The sequence below is a fragment of the Gracilinanus agilis genome, chromosome 5, assembly GCF_016433145.1.
Source record: "Gracilinanus agilis isolate LMUSP501 chromosome 5, AgileGrace, whole genome shotgun sequence".
NCBI classification, from domain to species: Eukaryota; Metazoa; Chordata; class Mammalia; order Didelphimorphia; family Didelphidae; genus Gracilinanus; species Gracilinanus agilis.
Window position 1 is genome coordinate 73,115,549 of NC_058134.1, and position 22,899 is coordinate 73,138,447.

The following is a 22,899-nucleotide window of genomic DNA, read 5'->3' on the forward strand; positions in this document are numbered from 1 at the left end:
TAACAATTTCCCTCCACAATTATTAACTTAGAAGAATAATCAAAAACTATGAGAATGTAAGATGATAAGAATGCCAAGATAAGGCCTCAGACAAAATAATATTCTTGAACATAGATAAAAATAAATTTACCTTTAACTATCTTCTTTGCACAGTCATTGTATACTTGTTCCTGTGTTGTGCTTGATTGGAATACCCGATCAAATGCATAAGGCTTGGACTGGGGGGGGGAAAAGACAATTTAAATTTAACAGAATTCAATAGAAAGTTCACCAGAGATACAAGCAAAACACTTTATGAGGTCATCTACAGAGGGTCAAACTTGCCTGCCAAACTTTTGAGAGCAGCTCAAACCAGATAAAAATGTAATTGGCAAATGTTTAACAAAATAAATAAAAATATAGTGCAACAGAGATATTAATCTGTGGCATGTTGCCATCAGGAAATCTGTTTATTTTGATACCTCTGAACCATATCATCTAAAATAGTGGCCATACTAAGTTCACAGCAAGTACTAATCGATCTTTCCTTGGCATCTAGTACCTTAAGCAAAGGCTAAGATCCTAGCAAAGCCTTTGCTTTGGATTTCATCTAGGTAAGTAATCAGTTCAATTCATTTCTCATTTTAAGTTCCTACTACATTGTAGGGCTTTAGAGATGTGTCTGATACAGTGATATGACACAGACCTTGGATTGTGGAGGGTCCAGCTATGATTTCTCCATGTTTCCCCAGTAGGCTATTCTAGATCATGTATTTAATAAATCTCCCTCACAAGACCGTTCCAAATTCTCAAAGGCCTTCTGTTGATTTTTAAAAAAATCTTGGCACTATACTTTGTTATGTCTAAAATTGAACTCATCTTCTTCTCTAAACCTGCTGCTCCTACAAATTTGCTTCTCTCAGTCACTCAGTAACTTCAAAGTTACCTTTGAATCTTTCCATTCTTTTATCACTCGTATCCTTATAGATACCTCATAGAATCCTGTCAATTTGACCACCTTGGTTATCTTCTATGTCCATCCTCCTGCTCTTTTCCAGACACAAAACCACCACCCTAAAGCCTTCATTTTCTTACTTGGGTTATTACAGCAGTATCCTAACTAGTTACTACTCCACCTCAAGTATCTTTCCTTTCCATCCCACTCTTTATAAAGCTGACAAAATAACCTTTTTAATGTATTGGTTTGACTGTCACTTTGTTGTTCAAAAACTTTCAGTGGCAGTTTGGCCAATATGACAGCAAAGGAAAATAATAAATGTTGGAAGGGATGTGGCAAACTGGGACACTAATGCATTGTTGGTGGAGTTGTGAATTGATCCAATCATTCTGGAAGGCAATTTGGAATTATGTCCAAGGGGTTTAAAAGACTGCCTGCCCTCTGATCCAGCCATATCACTGCTGGGTTTGTACCCCCAAAGAGATAATAAGGAAAAATACTTGTACAAAAATATTTATAGCTGTGCTCTTTGTGGTGGCAAAAAATTGGAAAATGAGGGGGTGTCCATTGATTGAGGAAGGACTGAACAAACTATGGTATCTATTGGTGATGGAATACTATGTTGCTAAAAGAAATAATGAACTGAAGGAATTCTGTGTGAATTGGAACGACCTCTAGGAACTGATGCAGAGTGAAAGGAGCAGTACCACGAGAACATTGTACATAGAGACAGATACACTGTGGCACAATCGAATGTAAAGGATTTCTCTACTAGCAGCAATGTAATGATCCAGGACAATCCAGAAGAACTTAAGAGAAAAAACACTATCTACTACACACAGAGAAAGAATTGTAGGAGCAGAAATGCAGAAGAAAAACAACTGCTTGATCACATGGTTCTAAGGGGATATGATTGGGGATGTTGACTCTAAATGATCACTCTGTTACAAATATTAATAATATGGAAATAGGTTTTGAACAATGATACATGTAAACCCCAGTGGAATTGCTTGTCAGCTCCGGGAGGGGGAAGTATAGAGGGGAGGGAAAGAATATGAATCATGTAACCATGGAAAAATATTTTAAATTAATTAGATAAAAAAATGAAAACAAAACAAAACAAAACAAAAAAAACCCCTCCATTACTGCTATAAAATTCCCCCCTCCCCAGTGGTCTCCTATTATCTATAGTTTAAAATGCAATCCATGTAGCTTAGAATTTAAGGCAAAGTACAAATTGACTCTAATCTACTTTTCCTCTACTTACAAAGTAGATTCTAATTGATCCTTGACTGCAACTCCGCCTCCATGTACTCAATAACACAGACCATCCCTCATGATAGAAATACACCCCCTTCCTTCATGTTCATTTGTTAAAATAGCTCTCTTCCTTCATGGACTACTCCAAGAAGCTTACCCTGGACATCATTCCTTAATTCATTCTTTCCTCAAAGAAAGTCCTCATAGAATTCACATTCTATTATCAGAAATGGTCACCCCCAGCCCCTGACCGGTACATTTTCCTAAATAATTCTTATTGGTTCTTTTAAAAAAAAAATCATGTTCTTCCTTATATTATACTTTTTTGTGTACATGTTATATCTTTGTTCACCTCTAAGAATAGAAAATCCCTCACTGGCAGGGGTTATGTCCTCTGTTCTATTGCCTCTGACACTTCACACATAGATATTGTGCATTAATGCTTATTAAATTTAAAATGTATCATGTTAGAATATTTGAGATTTAACTTATGTTTCACTATGTACATTTTCAGCATTTATAAACTTGTACTAGGAAATTATTGACACAAATAGCATATCATAATATCATTTATTGTACATGTGTTCTACAAGAAATGCAACTAGTTTAAGAAAATCAGCGAGAAATTATAAATTTATCTTTTTTAAAAAAATCATCTGGATACTCCCCACAACTCTGACTTGAAACAATTAGCCACTGTTTTCCTAACACTGAAACACCAGTGTCATAATGCTGATTAACTGATTACCACTAGCAACCATCAGTTTTCAGTTATACAAGTTCATCTTGAGAAGGTAGCCAAAGTAGGCCAAAATGCTTTAGTTCTTTTTAGGTACACTGGGTTGAAGCTGTTTTATGTCTTTTTTTTCCAGCTCATATTTCCTCCTTTAGATACAATAAGATAAGATGGATATAGTTTCTGAATGTATTTCTTTTGAGAAAGTGCATTTTTCTAGTAAGTCAGAACAGTTATCAAAAAAAGGTTACTAGATATAAAATCCAGCCATCATCCATCTGAACTTTTGCTGCCTATATGATTGAATAAATACTATTTAAATAACAAGTGTGCAAAATATTCTTAATTTAATCCTTACTTAGATCCAGGAATTTAACACAGATCAATTTATTCCTGATCACCTGCTAGTTTCTGAGACAGAGTTCATTTATAATGTAGGTTTGACAGAGATTATATATTTGATATTCAGTATCAGGTAGGATAGGCAGTTCAATTCTCACCTCTGACATTTAATCTGTGACCCTAGGCAAAACACAACCACTCAGTGTCCCAGGCAACTCTGTAAAATTATAAATTGAAAAGAAGGTACAGATAAGAGTTTCCTCATAGGAAGTTAACACTATTATCATTACTACTACTAACTACCATTTATTTAGTGCCTACTATGTGCTAGGCAAATATGCTAAATGCTTTACAAATAGGTCAAGCCCTTTCTCCTTGTTCTTTCCCTTTAAGGACAGTGCACTCTGGATATTAAATTTAGCTCTAGCCTGAGTTCAGGACTACATATCTACAAGTTTCTAGAATAAAGCTTTCTTTGGTCTTAAAACACTTTAGAGTATGATATAATGAAAAGAGCCCAAATTTTGGATTCAGAGGGTCTAGGTTCAAATACTACCTTTAATATTAACTACCTATAAACCCATGGCAAGACTCTGGGTCTCAGTTTCTTCATCTGTAAAACAAGGAGATTAGATCAGCTGGTCTCTGAGGTCCCCTCCTTCTATGATTCTATGTGAAAATTAAGGACCTGCTTTGCTATTATTATTTTAAAGTTTTAAAAATTTAGCAGTATATTTTTAGAATTGGAAGAGGCATTAGAAATCACTTAGTCCTCTCTACTAGCATCAATGCAACGATCCAGGACAATTCTGAGGGATTTATGAGAAAGAAAGCTATTCACATCCAGAAAAAGAACTGTGGGAGTAGAAACACAGAAGAAAAACATATGATCAATCACATGGTTCGATGGGGGTATGATTGGGGATGTAGACTCTAAATGATCATTTTACTGCAAATATCAGTAATATGGAAATAGGTCTTGATCAATGACACATGAAAAACTCAGTGGAATTGCTTGTTGGCTACAGGAGGGGAGGTGAGAGGAGGGAAGGGAAAGAACATGAATCGTGTAACCATGGGAAAATACCCTAAATTAATTAAACTTTAAAAAAAAGAAAGTAATCACTTAGTTCAAAATTAGCATTTTACAGATGAAGAAAACTGAGGACTAGACATGTTGGATAACTTATCAAGTTCACAGATTGCAATTGGGAAGTGATAACAATGAAAGCAACTAAAATGAAAACTAAAAGGAAGATGAGGTCTTTGAGGAACAGGATGGCCATTGCAAATACATAGAGGTAAAAGATGGAATATGGAATACAGTGAACATTTAATAATGTTTGACAACAAAGTAGAATACATGAAAGTGAATAATAATTACTTAGGCTATGAAGGTAGATTAGAAGCAGATTGTGTGAAACCTTTAATGCTAAGAAAAGGAGTTTATTATTTATCTTAAAGACAAAGGCACTCAAAAAAATCTTTTTCTGCCTTAGGATCAATACTGTGTATTGGTTCCAAAGCAGAATAGTGGTAAGGGCTTGAAGTTAAGTTACTTGCCCAGGGTCACACAGTTAGATCGTGTCTAAGGACAGATTTGCCAATAAAGGTTTTAGAGTAGGGGAGTGACAAGGTTAAGATCCATGCCTTAGGAAGAACTGATAACTGTGTGAAAAATGGACTGGAGAGAACAGAGACTAGACTGGAAAAAGGAAGACCAATTAGGAAGCTTTTACAGTAATAGACTGTATAAAAGGTGATAAAAGTCTTGAATTAGGCTAGTAGCTAGGTAAGTGGAGAGTGGTAGGATGTAAGAAATGCCAAAGAAGTAAAATCAAAAGAATATGGGAACTGGTTGAGATGAAGGGCAATGGGAAAATCAAAAATAATTCTTGAGGCATTAAATTGGGAAATTAGAAGGATGGTGGTTTTCTCACAAGAAAAAAAAGGTAGTCTTTAAGGTAAGGCTTAAGAGCAAAGATATCCAGTACCACCTTGGACATGTTACTAATAGGATACCCAGCGGGAAGTTTTGATCAAATGTTAAAAATATCCGATATTGAAGCTCAGGCAAGATATTGGATTTCAAATCAATCAACAAACTTTTTTTTAGCACCTCTATTGGGTTCTCACTGTGGTAAGGCAATCATCTGACATCCTAATCAATTCTCTAACTCACTCACCACAGAAGTTTTTGCAAATCTTTTCATTCCTCCTTACCTTATAATTCACTGAAAAAAAAAAAATTGAGGTCATTGAAAAAGAAAGCTCCCTCTTCTTTGTTTCTTATTTCAAATCACTCAGATGCCTTCTCCAATATCTCCTCCATCACTGTGGTTTCAGAGTGGTGGCCTTTCTTCCAAACACTCCAAGTACACAACTGATCCCATTCAATTCTACCTCCTAGCAAATTTACCACTCTATTATCTCTACATTCTCACTAAATCTTTATTTTCTCCCTATCAGCTGCTTCCCTACTACTTACAAACATGCTCAAGTCTCTCTGCCCTAAAAAAAAACAAAAAAAAAAAAACCTAACTGGATCCATCTATTCTCATTTGCTATTGCTTTTTAATCTTACCTTACCTTGAGAAGGTCATCTATAATAGGCACTTCTACTTCCTTTCTCCTCACTCTTCATTCTCTACAGTCTCCCTTTCAATTTCATCATTCAACCAAACCCTTTTCTCCAAAATTACTAATGATCTTTTAATGGCCAAATTAAAACAAAACAAAAAAACTCCTTACCTTACTCTGTATTGATTCCAAGGCAGAAGAATGGTAAGGGCTAGGCAAAGAGGATTAAATGACTTGCCTGGGACCACACTCAGTTAGGAAGTGTCAGAGATGAGAACTTCCTGTCCCCAGGCTTGGCTTTCAATCTACTGAGCCACCTATTTGCCCCTCAATGACCAAATCTAATGACTCTTTCTCATTCTCCTCTTCTCCTTCTCTAATCTGAAGCCTCAGACACTACAGATCACTGCTCTCCTCCTAAATACTCTTTACCAGTGACGGGCAAACTTTTTAAAGAGGGGGTTAAAAGAAAGGAAATGCTCATCTGTCAGTCTGTTTCTAAGGCAACTCTTCCGAAGTTTCATTGTACTGTATCCTATTCATTGTATTCATCAGATTAGGAATAATTTCGCGTGGTAGGAAAGAACATTTCAGGGGGCCACATCTGGCCCGCGGGCCGTAGTTTGCCCATCACTGCTCTTTACTATATAGGTTTTCATGACACAGGTCTCTCCCAGATCTTTTCCTAGCCATTTGACTGCTCCTTCTCAGTCTCCTTTCCCAAGATCTTTATCTAGATTATACCCATTAAGTATAGTTATCCCCCAAGGTTCTGTCATGTGCCCTCTTTTCTTTTTTGTTATTTCTATTATTCATCTCATCAGTTCCCTTGGATTCAATTATCATTTTTATGCAGAAGACTCTCAGATCTACTTCTCCAGGCCTAATCTCTCACCTAAACTTTAGTTTCACATTTCCAAATGCTTATTGGACATCTCGAGCTGGTTGTCTAGTAGATCGCTTCAATTCAATAGGTACAAATTTGAATTAATGTAATTATCTTTCTAACCTTCCCTTCTTCTAAACTTTATTATTGTCAAGAGTACCAACAACCCAATTAACCAAGCTTAAAACTTAGCTGTCATCCTCAATTCTTAACTCTCTTTAAACCTTCTAAATCCAATCAATTTTCCAAGTCTGTTTTTTATCTCTGCAATGTCTCTTGAACAAGCCCCCTTCTTTCCAATGACACTCTCACTACCCTGGAGTAGGCTCTGAGCACCTCACACCTGGACTACTTCAATAGTCTGCTGGCTGGCCTCCCTGCCTCAAGTTTCCACTCAAGTTCCTAGTCGGCTTAGCTATCAAATTAATCTTCCTAAAGTGTGGATCAGATCAAATTACCCCTCTATTAATAAACTCCAGTGGCTCCTATTTCCTCAATAATCAAACATAAAGTCCTCTGCTTGGCTGTTACAGTCCTTCATAACCTGGCTCTTGTCTACTTTTCTACTACCTTACATTATACCAGTGGTTCCCAAACTTTTTTGGCCTACCACCCCCTTTCCTGAAAAAATATTACTTAGTGCCCCCTGTCACATACTATCACTGCCCCCTTACAGTTATTCACTGCCCCCAAATGCACCTGTGGCCATCACCGCCCGCCCTGAATTGCTGCAGCACCCACCAGGGGGCGGTGGCACCCACTTTGGGAATCACTGCATTATATTATATCCATATATACTGGGATACTGTAACACTTGGCCTCTTTGCTGTTCCTCTAACATGACTCTCCATTTTAGGCTCTCCTTTTTTTTCTACCCTCCCTCTCTTTCTTTTTTCATCCTTACCTTCCATCTTAGAATCAATACTGTGTATGGATTCCGAGGTAGAAGAATGGTAAGGGCTAGGGAATGGGAGTTAAATGGTTTGCCCAGGGTCACACAGCTAGAAGTTTCTGTGGCTAGATTTGAACCCATGGCGTTCCCCACCTCCCCCAATCTTCAGGCCTGGCTCTCTATCCACTGAGCCACCTAGCTGCTACCACTTTAGTCATTTTCACTGGCTGTTCCCAATACCTGGAACATTCTCCCTCTTCATCCCCATCTTCTAGCTTCCCTGTCTTTCTTTAATTCCAGCAAAAGTCCTACTTCTTCAAGAAGTCTTTCCCATGGAGTTTTACTTTTTATCCAGGGCAACAAAATTCATGTAGACACACACAATAAATACAAGACAGAGTTAGAGGACACTTGGGAGGGTGGAGAGAGAACGGGGAAAGGTTTCATGCAGAAGCTGGAGCCTGAGTTGTGTCTTCTAATGAGGCAGTGGTATGGAAGAATGGGTACCAGGCAAGCGGGGTTGGCCAGTACAAAATAATGGATTTGGGAGATGGAAGAACACATGTGAAGAAGTGAAAGAAGACCATGTAGGCAAAACTAAAGATGGCAGAAAAGGGAAATGTATATAATGATGCTGAAAATATAGATTGAGGCCAGGTCATGAAGGGCTTTAAAAAACAGAAGAGTTTCTCTCTGACCCAAAAAGCAATAAGGAGCCACACAACGTGGACAAACTTGATTCTAGAAAATAAATTTGATGGACTGAAGGGGCCAAGGCAGGAAAACCAATCAGAAGACTATTACAATAGTCCAGGAGAGAGGTGATAGGTGTAGGCCAGAATTCAGGTCATATATGAGTGGAGGGAAGACAGATTTCACATGGGGGCAAAATCAATAAGATCTGATAGATGACTGAATATGAAGGTGAGGGCAAATGAAGAATAGAGGACAATCTGGATGTTGATAACCAGAGTGACTGAGAAGATGAAAGTACTTATAACAACAAAAAAGAAAAGTTTGCAAGGCAAGCTGATTAGGTTTGGGCTACAAGATAATGAATTCTATTTTAAATAATTTTAATTGGAGATGTCTGGAGAATATCTCATTGGAAATATCTAATAGTCATTGAAGAGTAAGGACTAGAACTCAGGAGAGAAACTACATACAATCTGGAAGTCATCTGCTTGGAGATGGTAAATGAGCCCATCAAAGAAAGGAAATAGAGAGGAGAGAGGTCAAGGAAAGATACTCAACATATAGCCAAAATTGAGAGGGCAAGACATGGAAAATCATCTAGCAAAGAATACTGAAAAGAAGCAGAAAAATTGGTGGGAGAAAACCAAAAGAGAAAGCAGTCAAATATCCAGGAAGAAAGTGTGGCTGACAATATCAAATGCTGCAGAGATCAGATGAGGACAAAAGAGTTTCAATGGAGGTTAGGGGAAAAAGGTTGGTATCAAATTAGAGGGTAGCGATAGATACTAAAACACACACAATGAAACAAAAAAGTACAAAATGGTATACAGATGTCAATTTTGGTATTTAACTTGTTAAATTTAACATAAACTTTAAAACAATTATATAAGAAAAGTTTTTTAAATTAAAAAATTTAATGAGCATTTATTAAGTAGCTACTATGTACCTACCAGGCATTGTGCTGTTTCCTAAATATCATCTCACTTTTTATCCTCAAAACAACCCTGGGAGGTAGATATGATCATTATTTTAAAGATGAGAAATCTGAGGACAGCCAGAGGATAAGTTCCTTACTAAGGTTACCAAGTGTCTGGGACCATATTTGAACTTAGGTCTTCTTGACTCTAAGTCCAGGGTTCTATGTACTGCATCCTCTAGCTGCCTCTGAAACCATTTATAGTTTCACTTACAATCCTCTTTTTTGTTTTTCTTTGTATATCTAAATGTTTGTACTTGTTGATAATTTAGTTCATAATAAAATTTCTTTTTAATTTCAAAAAGAGAAAAAGAGAAGCCCTAACAGTGGTGAGAAAATCCAATTGATATTGCCTCTATTTTTGTAATTGATTCTATTCTGTATCATTGCCAACATATTGTATAATCACCTAAGTCATGTTTCTTTGCCTTTGAGTTAAATTCAGAAGTTCAGTCTTCCTCTAAGTTTAAAAATTTGTTTTCTCTATAAATCACTTTAATTTCAAGATCTCTACACCACTAGCATCTTTGACCAATTAGAGGAAATCTGATATAGTCATGCAGGTAGATACCATCAATGAGCTTTCCATATAAGATAGAGAAGTTGTTACTAGCTTTACACATCTGATATTCAGCCAATCACATTGTCCCTCATATCTATGATGTTTCTGACTTTGTAACCAATCATACTGTTTTCCCCATTTATGACAATGACCTTTCTTTTTTTTTTTTGGATGCTACTCAGTCTTTCAAAATGATCTGTCTCTCCTCATTCAGGATCTTTTGGCTTGCTCAGGAGCTAAAGACCCCTTTTATTAGTAACTGTTGGCCTTACTAATAAACTGAACATGCTCAGAACTCCATGCCTCAGTTTACTTTAATTTGAATTGAGAAACCTGGGAAACCACTAATGAGTAGAGAGACAAGAGATCACAGTGAGGATGAAGAATCTCTTTTGGAGAACTGAAGGATATGGCAAAGATAGAATGAAAGGAGATTATAGTCAGATAAGGATTTCAAAGTTCTTGAACTTGATAATAGGGGGCAAATGATGGATTTTGATGATGTAACAAAGGAGACTGAAGAGTAGTCAGTCAGGAAGCAGAACCGAGAGAGAATGGAGCAGTGAAAACCCAGACAAGTATTTAGGAGGAGTGACCAGACAGAAAGAATAAGGGGGAACAATAAGCACAAAGTTGAAGTTGAAAGACTTTTCAAGAGTGTGTGTATCAAAAGTTGCAGGGAATTGGAAAATGAGGGAGTGGTCCATCAATTGAGGAATGGCTGAACAAACTGTGGTATCTGTTGGTGATGGAATACTATGGTGCAAAAAGGAATAATGAACTGGAGGAATTCCACATGAACAGGAATGACCTCCAGGAATTGATGCAGAGTGAAAGGATTAGAACCAGGAGAACATTATACACAGAGACGGATACACTGTGGTACAATCAAATGTAATGGACTTCTGTACTAGTAGCAATGCAACGATCCAGAACATTTCTGAGGGACTTATGACCTTGATTACAAGGTTCGATGGGGATGTGATTGGGGATGCAGACTCTAAATGATCACTCTATTGCAAATATTAATAATATGGAAATAGGTCTTGATCAATGATATACCTAAAACCCAGATAAATTGCTCACTGGCTATGGGAGGGGGAGGGAAGAGGGGAGGGAAAGAACATTAATCATGTAATCATGGGAAAATATTCTAAATCAATCAATTAATTAATTTTAAAAAGCTGTAATGTAAGGGATTGAAAATAAAAACTTATTGACTTAAAAAATAAATTATGTTTCAGTAAAACAAAACAAAACAAAAACCATGCCTGCATCTCCTATTATTAAATATACTTTAAAAAAAAAGTTGCAGGGGATGAGGATCAAAAAAAGGCCATCAGATTCAGCAGTGAAGAAATCATTGGTACCCTTTGGAAGAACAGGCTCTACAGAACTGGAGAATAGGGTAGAAGCCAAGTGTGCAAAGAGCTGGGAGCAGCAATTGTAGAGGCTTGGTACCAAAGGGAGGGATTTCAGTGATCATAGTTTGAAAGGATAGAAGAGGAGTCAAAGAAATTTTTTTTCTTAAGGATGGAAAGATATGAGTGTTTGTAGGTAGCATAGGAGCTGACAAATTAGGAGACACTAAATATGAGGGGGAATGATTTATGAAGCAACTTCTTATAAGTAATCAGTATAATCTGCAAGGGCAAAAAATAGATGCGTTAGCCTTGGTAGCTGTAACAAGACAATTTATTCTATAACATATAGAGTAATTTATGAGACATGTTCAACTATTGTCTTTCAATACTTCACTCTATACGTCACCAATATGTCTCTTGACAATTTATATTGTATTAACTCACCGTGAATATTGCAGGAAAGGAAAAATAATCAAGAGAAATATTCTAATACATGATCTTCACCTCTTTCCCCCCATTATGAATTTCCATGTTTATCCAGATTATCTCCATCTGTAAGACCTCAAAGAGGCTAAAAGGAGTTACAGAACCAACATGGGGACCACAATAGACTTCAGGATAAAAATAAAGTTATCTAAAGGTTCTAATAATTTTGTATTTTATTCTATGGCACACAGTAGACTCTTTAATTAATGTTTACTGTTGATCTAAGTACATGACTGAGTATCCTGGCTTCAAAAGAGAACTAAAGTGTAACATTTTGATCCACTGTCATCTGAACCCATATATAATTCCAAAGCAGCATGGATTATGGAAACAAACAGTGCACTTAAATCCAAAAGACCAAAGTTTAAATCTTGATACTTGTGACTATGTATGTCACCCTTGAGTAATTTGTAAAAATGAGAATACTTCCTCATAGAAATGAGAAAAATACATTTTAAACCATTGCAAACCATATAGCTCTATATAAATGCTTGCTATTTTTATGTAACCATAAAATGCTATATAAATTTGAACTCTTACCAATATCCCTGGTTATAGGCCCAAAGCATAAGAGTTAGGAGGATAAAACTGGATAATACTTATTCATGTTTCACCTATGTGCAATTTTCTGTCTCCCTAGTCCTTACCTATATCTTCAATTCCTTTCAAAAGCAGGAATAAACATAAACGATTCTGGAAATCATTAAAAACAGGATACGTTGCTTAGTTACTTAAGAAGACAAGTGATTAGACACTATTATCATCCTATTACTATAATACCTAAAGATAAATATCAATATATAACTAACTACTTAATTATCTAACAAATTAAGTTAATTTTTAAAATGAAAAGTTCATTTTCATATCATAAGAAAAAAATATCTTTAATTCTTTCTCCAACAGGATTTCCAAGTTAATACATTAACCTAGGAGGCATGCCGTTATGCTACAGTTTAAAGAACCTGAGAACTGATTAGTTTAGAGAAGGTAACTTATAGATCAAACCCTTCGTTTTTTTTGTTTGTTTGTTTGTTTGTTTTAATTTTTTAAACCCTTAACTTCTGTGTATTGATTTATAGGTGGAAGATTGGTAAGGGTAGGCAATGGGGGTCAAGTGACTTGCCCAGGGTCACACAGCTGGGAAGTGTCTGAGGCCGGATTTGAACCTAGGACCTCCTGTCTCTAGGCCTGGCTCTCAATCCACTGAGCTACCCAGATGCCCCCCCAAACCCTTCGTTTTTATAGATGAAAAAAAGTCAGGCTCAGAGGTGAGCAAATTGGGAAAAGTCACAGACTTATTAAGTCAAGGGATGGTAATGTGAACTCACATCCTTTGATTCCAAATCCAATGATGCTCTTGTGACAGCTACTCCTGAGGCTAATGACAGAGTTAAACCTAAGAAGTAAACTAGGAGTATGAGATCATCTGCTGAATGATCGTGAATATCACTAGTCGTATGATCTAAAAGACAAGTCATCTACCTCTTCAGACTGTTTCCTTAACAGTAAATAAGGTTGAACTCAATGATCTCTATATCCTCTAATTCTGTTTCCTCACCTGTAAATTGAGGCCACTGGATCAGATGTTCCCTAAGGTCCGTTCACATGCTCTGCCTACCTTCCAATATAACTAGAGAATCATTTAGCGCCTCTTACACCAAGGCAGTGTTGGCACAATGAGAGCTGTAAGTAATAAATACTAATGTCAAGTGCCTCCAAATTGAACTAAACATAATAAAGAAAACAATGATATCACCAAAAGCTATGAGACAAGGCACTGAAATATTTGCAGCAAAATCTTTCAAATCCACTTGTTCTAGTTAAATGGAATACAGTAATATGTATCTACTAGAAATCTTGGCCTTTCTTTCATTCAACAAATATTTACTAAAAGCCTATTATAGGAAAGATACAGTGGTAGGCCTTGGTAGGGGATACAAATAAGAATAAGACATAGTACCTGTCCTCAAGGACCAAAAGACTAATAATGACCTACAACTGAAGATTATATTACTATGGAGGTAGAAATCAGAAACAAAAAACATAGAGTACTCAATGTTATTTGAAAATAAATAAAGATATGGATTAAATCTCACTGACACTCAATAAATGTCTATGAACCTCAGTATTTTTAGCTGTAATATAGGGATATTTGTACTACTTAGTTCAGAGTTCTGAGAAGAGTGATTTGTAAACTTTAAAGTGCTATATAATTATGAGGTATTATTATTAACCCCCATACACACATGACACAACAATAGTCTTTAGTGATATAAACAGCTTTAAATTTACTTTGAATGTCTTCATTAAGAAAAAGCAAATTAGCTCCAAAACACTTTTCTAACTCTGATAAAAATAGCGAATCCTCAACCTGTCTGCTTTCTTTGTCTTCATCTACCTAGAAGGCAATCTTAACAATTGGTCTCCCCCAAACCAAGGGGACACAAAATATCTTGAATGTTGCTACCCAGGTTACAAAGAAAAGATGAACACTGCATTAACCAAAGATTAATTAACCGAGGGATCTGAATTTGAAACATTCTGCAACCTTTTTCCTTCTGAAGTCAAAACAATAAATACTTCTAGAAAATATAGCACAGACAAAAAAGTAAGACTTGTAGTACCTAAGAATCCTCAAAGAAATAGCTAATTATTGTGATTATATATATTGGACTTTTTAAGCGCTTTGTAAATTGTAAAGTACTTCATAAATATGAACAATTGTTATGAAAAAAATATTTAATAATCCAATCTATGTTATTTAAAAAGCAGTCAGCTCTTGTATACTTATACTTTACTTATACTATACAATTAAGGTAGACCAAACTTGACAGTGAAGTAGGGACAGGTATGACAGAGTAAATGAAAATTAAAGAATTTAAAAACCTTTCAGTCTCTTAGGATGAATAATATACAGGAAATGTCATATATGTAGAGAAGCCTAAAAGGGAAATGGAGAAGTAAACCATAACTTGGATTCACCTTTACTATCTCAGGGGAAAGTCTAAGAAAAATTTTTTTTAAATTCTAAAAGGAAAAGCAAGTAGTCATTCAGCAAGACCACTGTAATCACTGGTCTCCTTATAGTTCAAACTTAAATGAAGTCAGGATTAACTGACAGTTGTATAAAAAAAGCTTCCAGCTCTTAGCATAACACTTGGCATATAACAGATGCTTAATAAATGTTTACTTATCAACTGACAAAATTAATATAGAGCAATTAAGGTAGACCAAACTTGATAGTGAAGTAGGACCTGAATTTCTTTTATTTTGAATGTTTTGTGGATTGTATGAAGAACAAGGAATATTATGCCATAAGTAGGAGCTTCTGATATTTTAAGATCCTTCAATATGTTATTTTATCAGGAAGATATTTACTTAACTTTATCTTCTAAAGAAATCCCTTACTCATTTAAAATTTCAATAAAAATTTATTATGGCTAATTCTGTAGAACAAAAGACAGTGAACTGTTTTGATGATTTAAAAAATTCTGCAGCAAAAACAAACCAAAAAACAACCTCCACAGGTTATGATATTGTTCTTTTTTTGTTTGCTAACCCTTCCTAAGTAAACAATAAAAACATTAAAAAAAACAATAGATTTATCACATTGCTTTACAAAAATCCAAGGAAAAATGTAACACTTTCATTCTTTAATAATAATATTGCAATTACAAAATGAGCAAAATCAAAAGAAATATATAAATTTAATATATAGAATCTTACAGCTATAATGAATCTTGGAGGTGAAAATAAGCTTTCTATAAGGAATTAAAATAATTTATAATTTTATATTATAATTATATTTGCACTATTCATTCAAAGTCTGATATGTGGAAGGCACTGTGAAGTAAATGGACAGTTTGTAAAACACCAGTTTTAGTCTTCAAGAAAGATGAGACTACTAAGAATTTAAACTGTATTCAAATAGCTACAATACAAAGCAGTTTGTGTTAAATGCTGTTAGTGGTACAAATTAATTGTTATAAGAGTAAAGGAGGTGGAATTACTTTTGGCTCTGGTGATCAGGAAAAGCATTATGGAGAAGGTGTGGCATTTGTATCATAGGATCACAGAGGCTAGAATTTGAACTGGGACTTAAAAGATGAATAGGATTTCAATAGCCAGGATTCGGAAAGATTCAGCAAGCAGAATATATTTTGATCAGGCAGTCTTGATTGTTTAGAATGAAAGGTTAAGGGTAGGGCAGAAGTGATACAAGGCTTTGAAAAGGACATTGGAGCCATATCACTTTAAGAGAGAGAATAAGGAGTTTGGACTCTACCCTGTCGGCAACAGGTAACCAACCATCATCGGCTTCATAGAAAGACTTCAAAAAAAATTTAAAAGTTCAGTATTGCTCTAGGAAACTTGACCTGGCTCATCTTTGGGGTGGAGTGTAGAGAGGCAGATATATCAGCTAAGAAATAAATGCAAAAAAATATAGGTTAAGGTATGGGGCACAAATTAGAGTGGGAGCAGGAGAAATGGAAAGGAATGGAGGATGGAGATCCTTTTTTTTTTTTTTTTTAACTGGGGTGATGAAGCAGAATTAAATAGAAAATCCTTGAGAAGATAAGCACTTCAAAACTGTACTAGATTAAGCATAACATAATATCGACCAAGAACCCCACATATACTTTATACTTCAATTCAATGGAAGCTGGTAAAGCTAATACAGAAAAGAGATTAAGGAAGATTCCAGAAAACAGGAAATAACTACATGTGGAGAAAAGGGTATTCCGTAGTTACTTGGTTTAATAATCTGGCCCAGTGGTAGAAATCACAAGGTCAAGCAAGAGTCAAGGTTTTATTTAAACTTATTTTTGGAAACCTAAACAAGTTCTCTCTCTACCAGCTAGTTTGTAAAACTTGGTTCTTTCTAAAACAAGATTGCTAACTTAATAGCAAGCACATATTCAATTCTGTATCCTCTTAAAAAAACACAACCATCTGAAAGACAAATGAAAACCAGAACTTAAGAATATATCTCACAATTCAAACCAGGAAGAAACAGAAAACTGGTATTTTGGGACTAGGATGGCTAGTTTTTCCAAAGTGCTTTTTTCATTCTTTTTAATTGTCTTAGCTTCTAAAAGCTTAAAATACTTTGTGACAACTGGTATTATACTAATTCTAAATCTTATGTCAAATGGACAGCAAGGTGGAGCAGACAGGTGCCTTGGAAAAGAAAAAAAGGAATGGACTGGCAGCCATCTGCACAGTAGAAAGGATACAGATCCATTTGAGTTTCCTGTTTGAAGAATTAGATGGCTTTATAGAAATGATACTTTATGCTTAGAAAGCAATTTAAGAAGTGTTAGAATTACTGATCATGTTTGGTTAGTCAAAAAAAATCTATTAAATAATATATACTGTGCTTAAGAGTAAGGATACAAAGACAGGTAAGAACAGTCCTACCCTCTAGGAGTTCCCATTCTAATGGAAACTACCTGCACAGACAAATACAAGATATACAATTTAAATGGAAGCTAAGTTCAGAAGGATGATGCTACCACTGGGGAGCAGTGAAGAGGGGACTGGGAAGAGCTCTGGAGTTTAGTTGGATCATTGGATGATCTGGTCAGACATGTTGGCAACTGAATGGAAGAAGAAATGAAGTGAGGAGAGGAGGTTATTGCAGTTCTCTAGGCATGAAGTGATGAATGCCAGAATCAGGGCAGCAGTTGTGTGAGTTAAGGACAGAGAGGAGAGCCATAAAGGTAGAAAAGATAAGACTAGGCTGGATGAGTGGACTAAGTGGGAATAGACCCATATCTCTTTAAAGTTTAAAAATCCCTCACTTTGAAGATTGAAAAATGGTATTTAAATGAAAATTTCTCTGATAGTTATGTTATATTGGGTGCCTTTTAGCATACTTCCATTAATGATCTACATTCAAGAAATAGTGTAAGAAATATCATTGAAAATGTATAACTGAAAAGGAGCCTTGAAGCAAAGATTTATGAAATTGGAACACAACAGAGAATGAGAAAGAAGATAATATGAAAATCTGAAAAGGTAGGCTAAAGACATATCTGCAAAGGGTTTTAATGCCAGATTTTGTATTTTATCCTAGAATTAATAGAGCACTAAAATTTCTTGGAACTTTCAAATTTTAGTTTAAACAAGAGAAAACTTCTGACAAGCCTATTCTTTAGAAACTGGTCCTTAGCCACAGACATGTCCTTAAACATATACATTATGAAACTTCCATTTACCTATCTTCAGACATATTCAGTTTCAGATTTTCTGAATACACACACTCAGTCACAAGACGAATTCACATGACTGAGAGCCAAAGGGGGAGGGAGGGAAGGAATGGGTCAATTACCTGTCCTAATGCTGTATCCTATATTTTTTATACATGATTCTTTCTCAAATTCATATAGGCAAGCTGATTATCAAATTTAGTTATTAACAAATTTAATATATACTCCTGGTAAGGTATCAGCCTTCCTCTGCAATTCTAAATAGAAATCATTTATTCCGACAATATGGGAGTCTACCATTACATTAGGTTTTCCTCTCTTAGGTTGATACTCTGGCAAATCCAAAAAAACAACTATGGTTTTAACTATCACAACCTTATTATTCATTTTCTTGATCTGTGAATTGAAACCAATTTTCTTGGCTTTTTATTAACAAACAAAAAGTATGTCTAGATAGTATTTCCCTATATTTTTCAAGGCAGAGGCCTCTCTCTTTAATCTATCAAATATTCTTCTTAATCTAGCCCGAAGTATGAAAAACCAAAGCAAGCACTTCAAGTTGAAGCCACAGTGTTCTCCTCAGGCAAAGGGATAGTCAAGATGATCTAATTGGATTTATCCACCTCTCAATTCAAGAGCTACAACTGCCTATACTTGGTTCTGGCAGACTCTACTATATGAAGTCATTCACCATAAAAGGAATGCTTAGCAAAATGATGCAAACTAGCATGCTCCACCTAACTGGCTTAACAACAGGTAGGAAGTACTTTTTCCTATTCATTTTTGTTGTTTTAAGGGAACTTACTTTTTCCTATGTCTACATGCCTAGTTTCTCCTATACAGCAAAGGCACTAACAGTGATGCAAACTAACATGCTTTCTTCCAATGTGCCTGAACAGGTAGGAATTGTTTTTCTTATTGATGTTTAAGCAAGTCTATGTTCCATGACTAAACATATTGTTTCTACATAGGATCATCTTATTTTTCAAACTTTAAAGCAGAAAATCAAAATATATTAATTCTCTGAACCATAATCATTTATTTTCCTAAAACTCAAGAGGAAAATGCAGGTATTAAACTTTACACTAGCTGAAAATTTTTTATCTAATTCTTTTAGCAAACTTAACTCTCATCCATTATATATATTGCACTTATGGGAATAATGAATCAGGCAAAAGACAAAGGCTACAGGGAGCAGTTGAAATTAATCTGTGTGCCTGTAAAAAGTATAGAAAAGCATTTAAGTATGGAGTATAGAAAATGAATGCTGAAGAAAAGCAGGATTCTTATATTAATTTCTACAGGAGATTCAGAATGCTGGAATATTTCAATCCTAGAAGAATTGGAATTCCTTAAAAGGAGAGAACTGATTTCATTTTTCTGTTTTTGTTACCCCCAAGCTATCTTGCACAGTAGGTGATTAATAAATGTTTACTTAATTGTTGAATGGAGACATGTTTAAGAATAAATCATGGCAAAAGATGGTTACATTAGAAGAAACTGTTAAAAAAAGAAAAAACCACATTTAACTACCTACTTAAAAGACATAATCCATTTACTAGAATTCACCAAAAATATATGGCTCTGGTCTTGAAGAATTAAAACTCCTAGGTATGTATCAAAGAATTTAAATCATTCTAAATCAAGAATTGATATGTTACTGATAATAAAAAAAGGTCAGTTCTTAGCTCTATGTAGTCAAAACTCAAGGCTATCTTTGCATTTTTGCATACCCCTGTACTGTATTTTTTTCCAAACCAAATTATTTCCTAGTTTATCTGAATGCCAGATCTTCTCAACTGTTAATGAGTGATTCATATTTGGTCACCTGTCCATGTTTTTTGCCTAACCTATTTCTATTTGTTTACACCAAGGAAATCTTATAAGTAAGAGTGAAATATTAAGGCATCTATGCTTCCTAGGAATAATTATTCAATAGTTTTTTTCCCCATTCTTCCCACACTGTCTGACATTTGAATGTAAATAAAATTTCCAACCTAATTTTACTACATTCATGACTACCAAATTCTCCGATAAATACTAGAATTACTAACTACAATCTTGGAAGATATGAAGAATGTTTACAAGAAAAAAGTTTATAATTATCATGTAACATAAACTGGGCAAAACCTAAATATTTCCTCATTTCTTAGACTTTTCAGCAAAAGCTTTTGATCTGAAGTTCTATCAACTAAGAATCAGATTGACATCAATCCTTGAACATGCCATCTGTTGGAAGTTAGTGAACTTTTATTTGTGAAAGACCCAGACCACCCAGAAAAGCTACATATTGGAGCTATCATTCATTTGCTAAGGTTGAATTTGGGAAGAATAACTGGGGGGAAACCCAATACTTTACCACTGTATTTTAAGGCTTTTCTGCACTGTTCCAAATGTCATGACTCTGAATTCCCTCCAAATTAAAATGCCCTAAATGTATTTTGTTAAACATGGAATATCAGTAGCTAAAATTTTGTCAGTGGCTAAAATTAAAATAAGTTAAAATACAAAGAAATCAGCATCACAGACTGTCCTAGAATCAACAGGAAAACAAATATTAAGTTCAACGTAAGTTCTTACTATCCACTTTAGGGATTATCACATACATGGGAAAACAAACTGAAAATAAGATTCCTAAATGTTCAATCTAGAAGCAACATAAAAAAGCATTCTACAAACTTCGCTGCCCAGCCTTATTAGAGAGAAAGCTTAGTCACTGCTAGCATCTTCATGCAGGGAGACAGTACAACTGCATTACTCCGGCTTACTTCCCTTCACCAAGTTAACTTTGTAATTTCCTTTGTGGAAGGCCTGGGCTGTATGGGGAAGCTTGGCTACATTTTCAGGTATATAGTTAATAAAATGGAAGAAAAAGTTAACTGAAAGATGACTTCTATAGAAAAACCTCCTTTAGATCAAAATACAACAGTATTTTACCTTTTTGAAATGAAGATTTAAAACTCGGATGTTTCTTTTTGACAAAGAGCAAAAAGATGGGGGAGGAAGAGGAGGGATCTATCCCTTTCTAATCACTTAGCTATTTCTCGTCTAAAAAAAAAATCGGTCCGCTTGCTTCCAAAAGAAAGCTGCCCCATTTTTACAGTCACTTTGAACAAGTATGCTAACAACATTCGGCAGTTCGACCCAAAAAAGTATGGGGGGCCTGGGTGGTGGAGTGAGAAGGGGCAGACCCCAAATTCAGTCGGAATGTTCCTTTCAGCCCCTCCCCCCAGCCCCAGGACCCACAAGGAAAGTGACAAGCAGTTTCCTATGGGGACCAACAAGTAGCTGGAATCTCGCGTGTAACTCGCCTCCCGTGGAATTTGGGGTTCAGGAGAATGCGGGGGGGGGGGCAGGATCCCGAATCCAGGCCGGGAAGGGCGTGGGGGGAGAGCTGGAAATGGAACACCCCGCCCCGGCCTCCCCCCACATCCCGAGTCCGCTTCAAGAGGGACAGATACTCACCGCAACGATGACTGTGTCCTCCCCTTGGAACTTGGCGACGTACTTGTCGCCCCGGGCCATCTCGGCCTCGTTGAGGGGCCTAAAGCGGCACATCACCTTGATGTTGCATTCGGCCGGGTCCGCCATCTTCCTCACCGCCGGGGCCCACGGCCCGGAGCCCTTCCCCGCAGCTCAGCCTCCGAGCCCGGGAGACGGGGGCCGCGCGCAGGGGCCGCGCTCCGCCGGCTGAGCTGCTCTGCTCCAAGACGCGCCGCGTCGCGCGCCGCCGGGCCGGGCTCCCCTGGGGCGGGGGCGGCCGGGAAGAGCCACACCAACCTCCGGCGCCGGCGCCGGCAGCCTCCTCGGCCCCCTCCCCGTCTCACTTCCGATTCAATATGGCGGCCATGGCGGCGGGGACCGGCAAAGCGTCCGGCGTGTCCGGAGGCGTCCACCACCCCCACAGAGAAAGCTGCAGAGGCGAAGGGGAGTCCCGCAAAACAGGGAGCGTGGCCTCCGCCCTGGGCCCAAAACGACAGACTTGGCTCAGCTTACTCCAGCCCAGCCCAGCCCAGCCAGCTGCGCTCTTCTGCCCGGCTCTAGGACTGCTCCTCCGCGCCGACCCGGCACGGCCCGCCTCTAGCGCGCAGCCGCCCCACACTGGGCGGCGGTGTACCTACGAAGCTGGGAGGGAGGGAGCTGAGACTAGTGCGCAGGCGCGCAGAGCTCCCTTCCCTCTGGACCTTACTCTCGTCCTGCCTAAATCCTGAGCACTTTTTTTCTCTTCCCGGCTTGTAGTAGGATTTCTATATATCCCATGCATTCATATATGACTCAACAGAACTTACTTTTTATCAATAATATCCTACCTTTTATGATTCTAAACTTAGAAAAAATATTTTTAATCAAAAATACCAACTATACATTATTTTTTATTAGATAGTCAGAAAAAACATGTCTTTAAGCAGGATAGGGATAGGTCCAATATATTCGGCCACCACACAGAGCTCAGCGCCAAGATCTACACAGAGCCTTCCCCTGGGGACTCTGGGGACATATCCCTGGGAGAAGGCACTGCCCTAGAAGCCAGCTCCGAAGAGGGTCGGAACTTGGGGGTCTTTTATACCCTCTGGAGAAGTTGCTATGAGAAGCCTGCATAGACAAACTGCAAGCAGGCTTCTGAGAGGTCTGTAGCCAGCCTCGGGAATAACAATTATGATTCAACTAAACTAAAAATCTTTTTTATCAATAATATATGACAACTGAACTTATCAATAATAACTATTTTATGACAACTAAAACTAAAATATAATTTTCATCAATAACATATATGGCTCAACTAAACTTTTTTTTATCACTAATGCCCTACTTTTTTAAAGTTTATTTAATTAATTTAGAATATTTGTCCATAGTTACATGAATCACGTTCTTTCCCTCCCCTTTTCCTATCCCAGTCCTGTAGCCAACAGCAATTCCACTGGGTTTTACATGTGTCATTGATCAAGACCTTTTTCCATACTATTGATATT

The 22,899-nt window shown here is 36.8% G+C and overlaps 1 protein-coding gene across 1 annotated transcript in view; it reads right to left on the bottom strand.

Annotated features, from left to right (window-relative positions):
* Positions 1-21,620, bottom strand: part of KIF5B (kinesin family member 5B) — a 66,284-nt gene extending 44,664 nt beyond the window's left edge. The window contains exons 1-2 of the mRNA XM_044678621.1: positions 21,395-21,620; positions 131-218 (exon numbers count right to left, since the gene is read on the bottom strand). Of these exons, the coding sequence (XP_044534556.1) occupies positions 131-218; positions 21,395-21,520 (214 nt within the window). The 5' untranslated portion in view covers positions 21,521-21,620. The remainder of the gene's footprint in view (positions 1-130; positions 219-21,394) is intronic.
* Between the last annotated feature and the right edge of the window lie 1,279 nt (positions 21,621-22,899).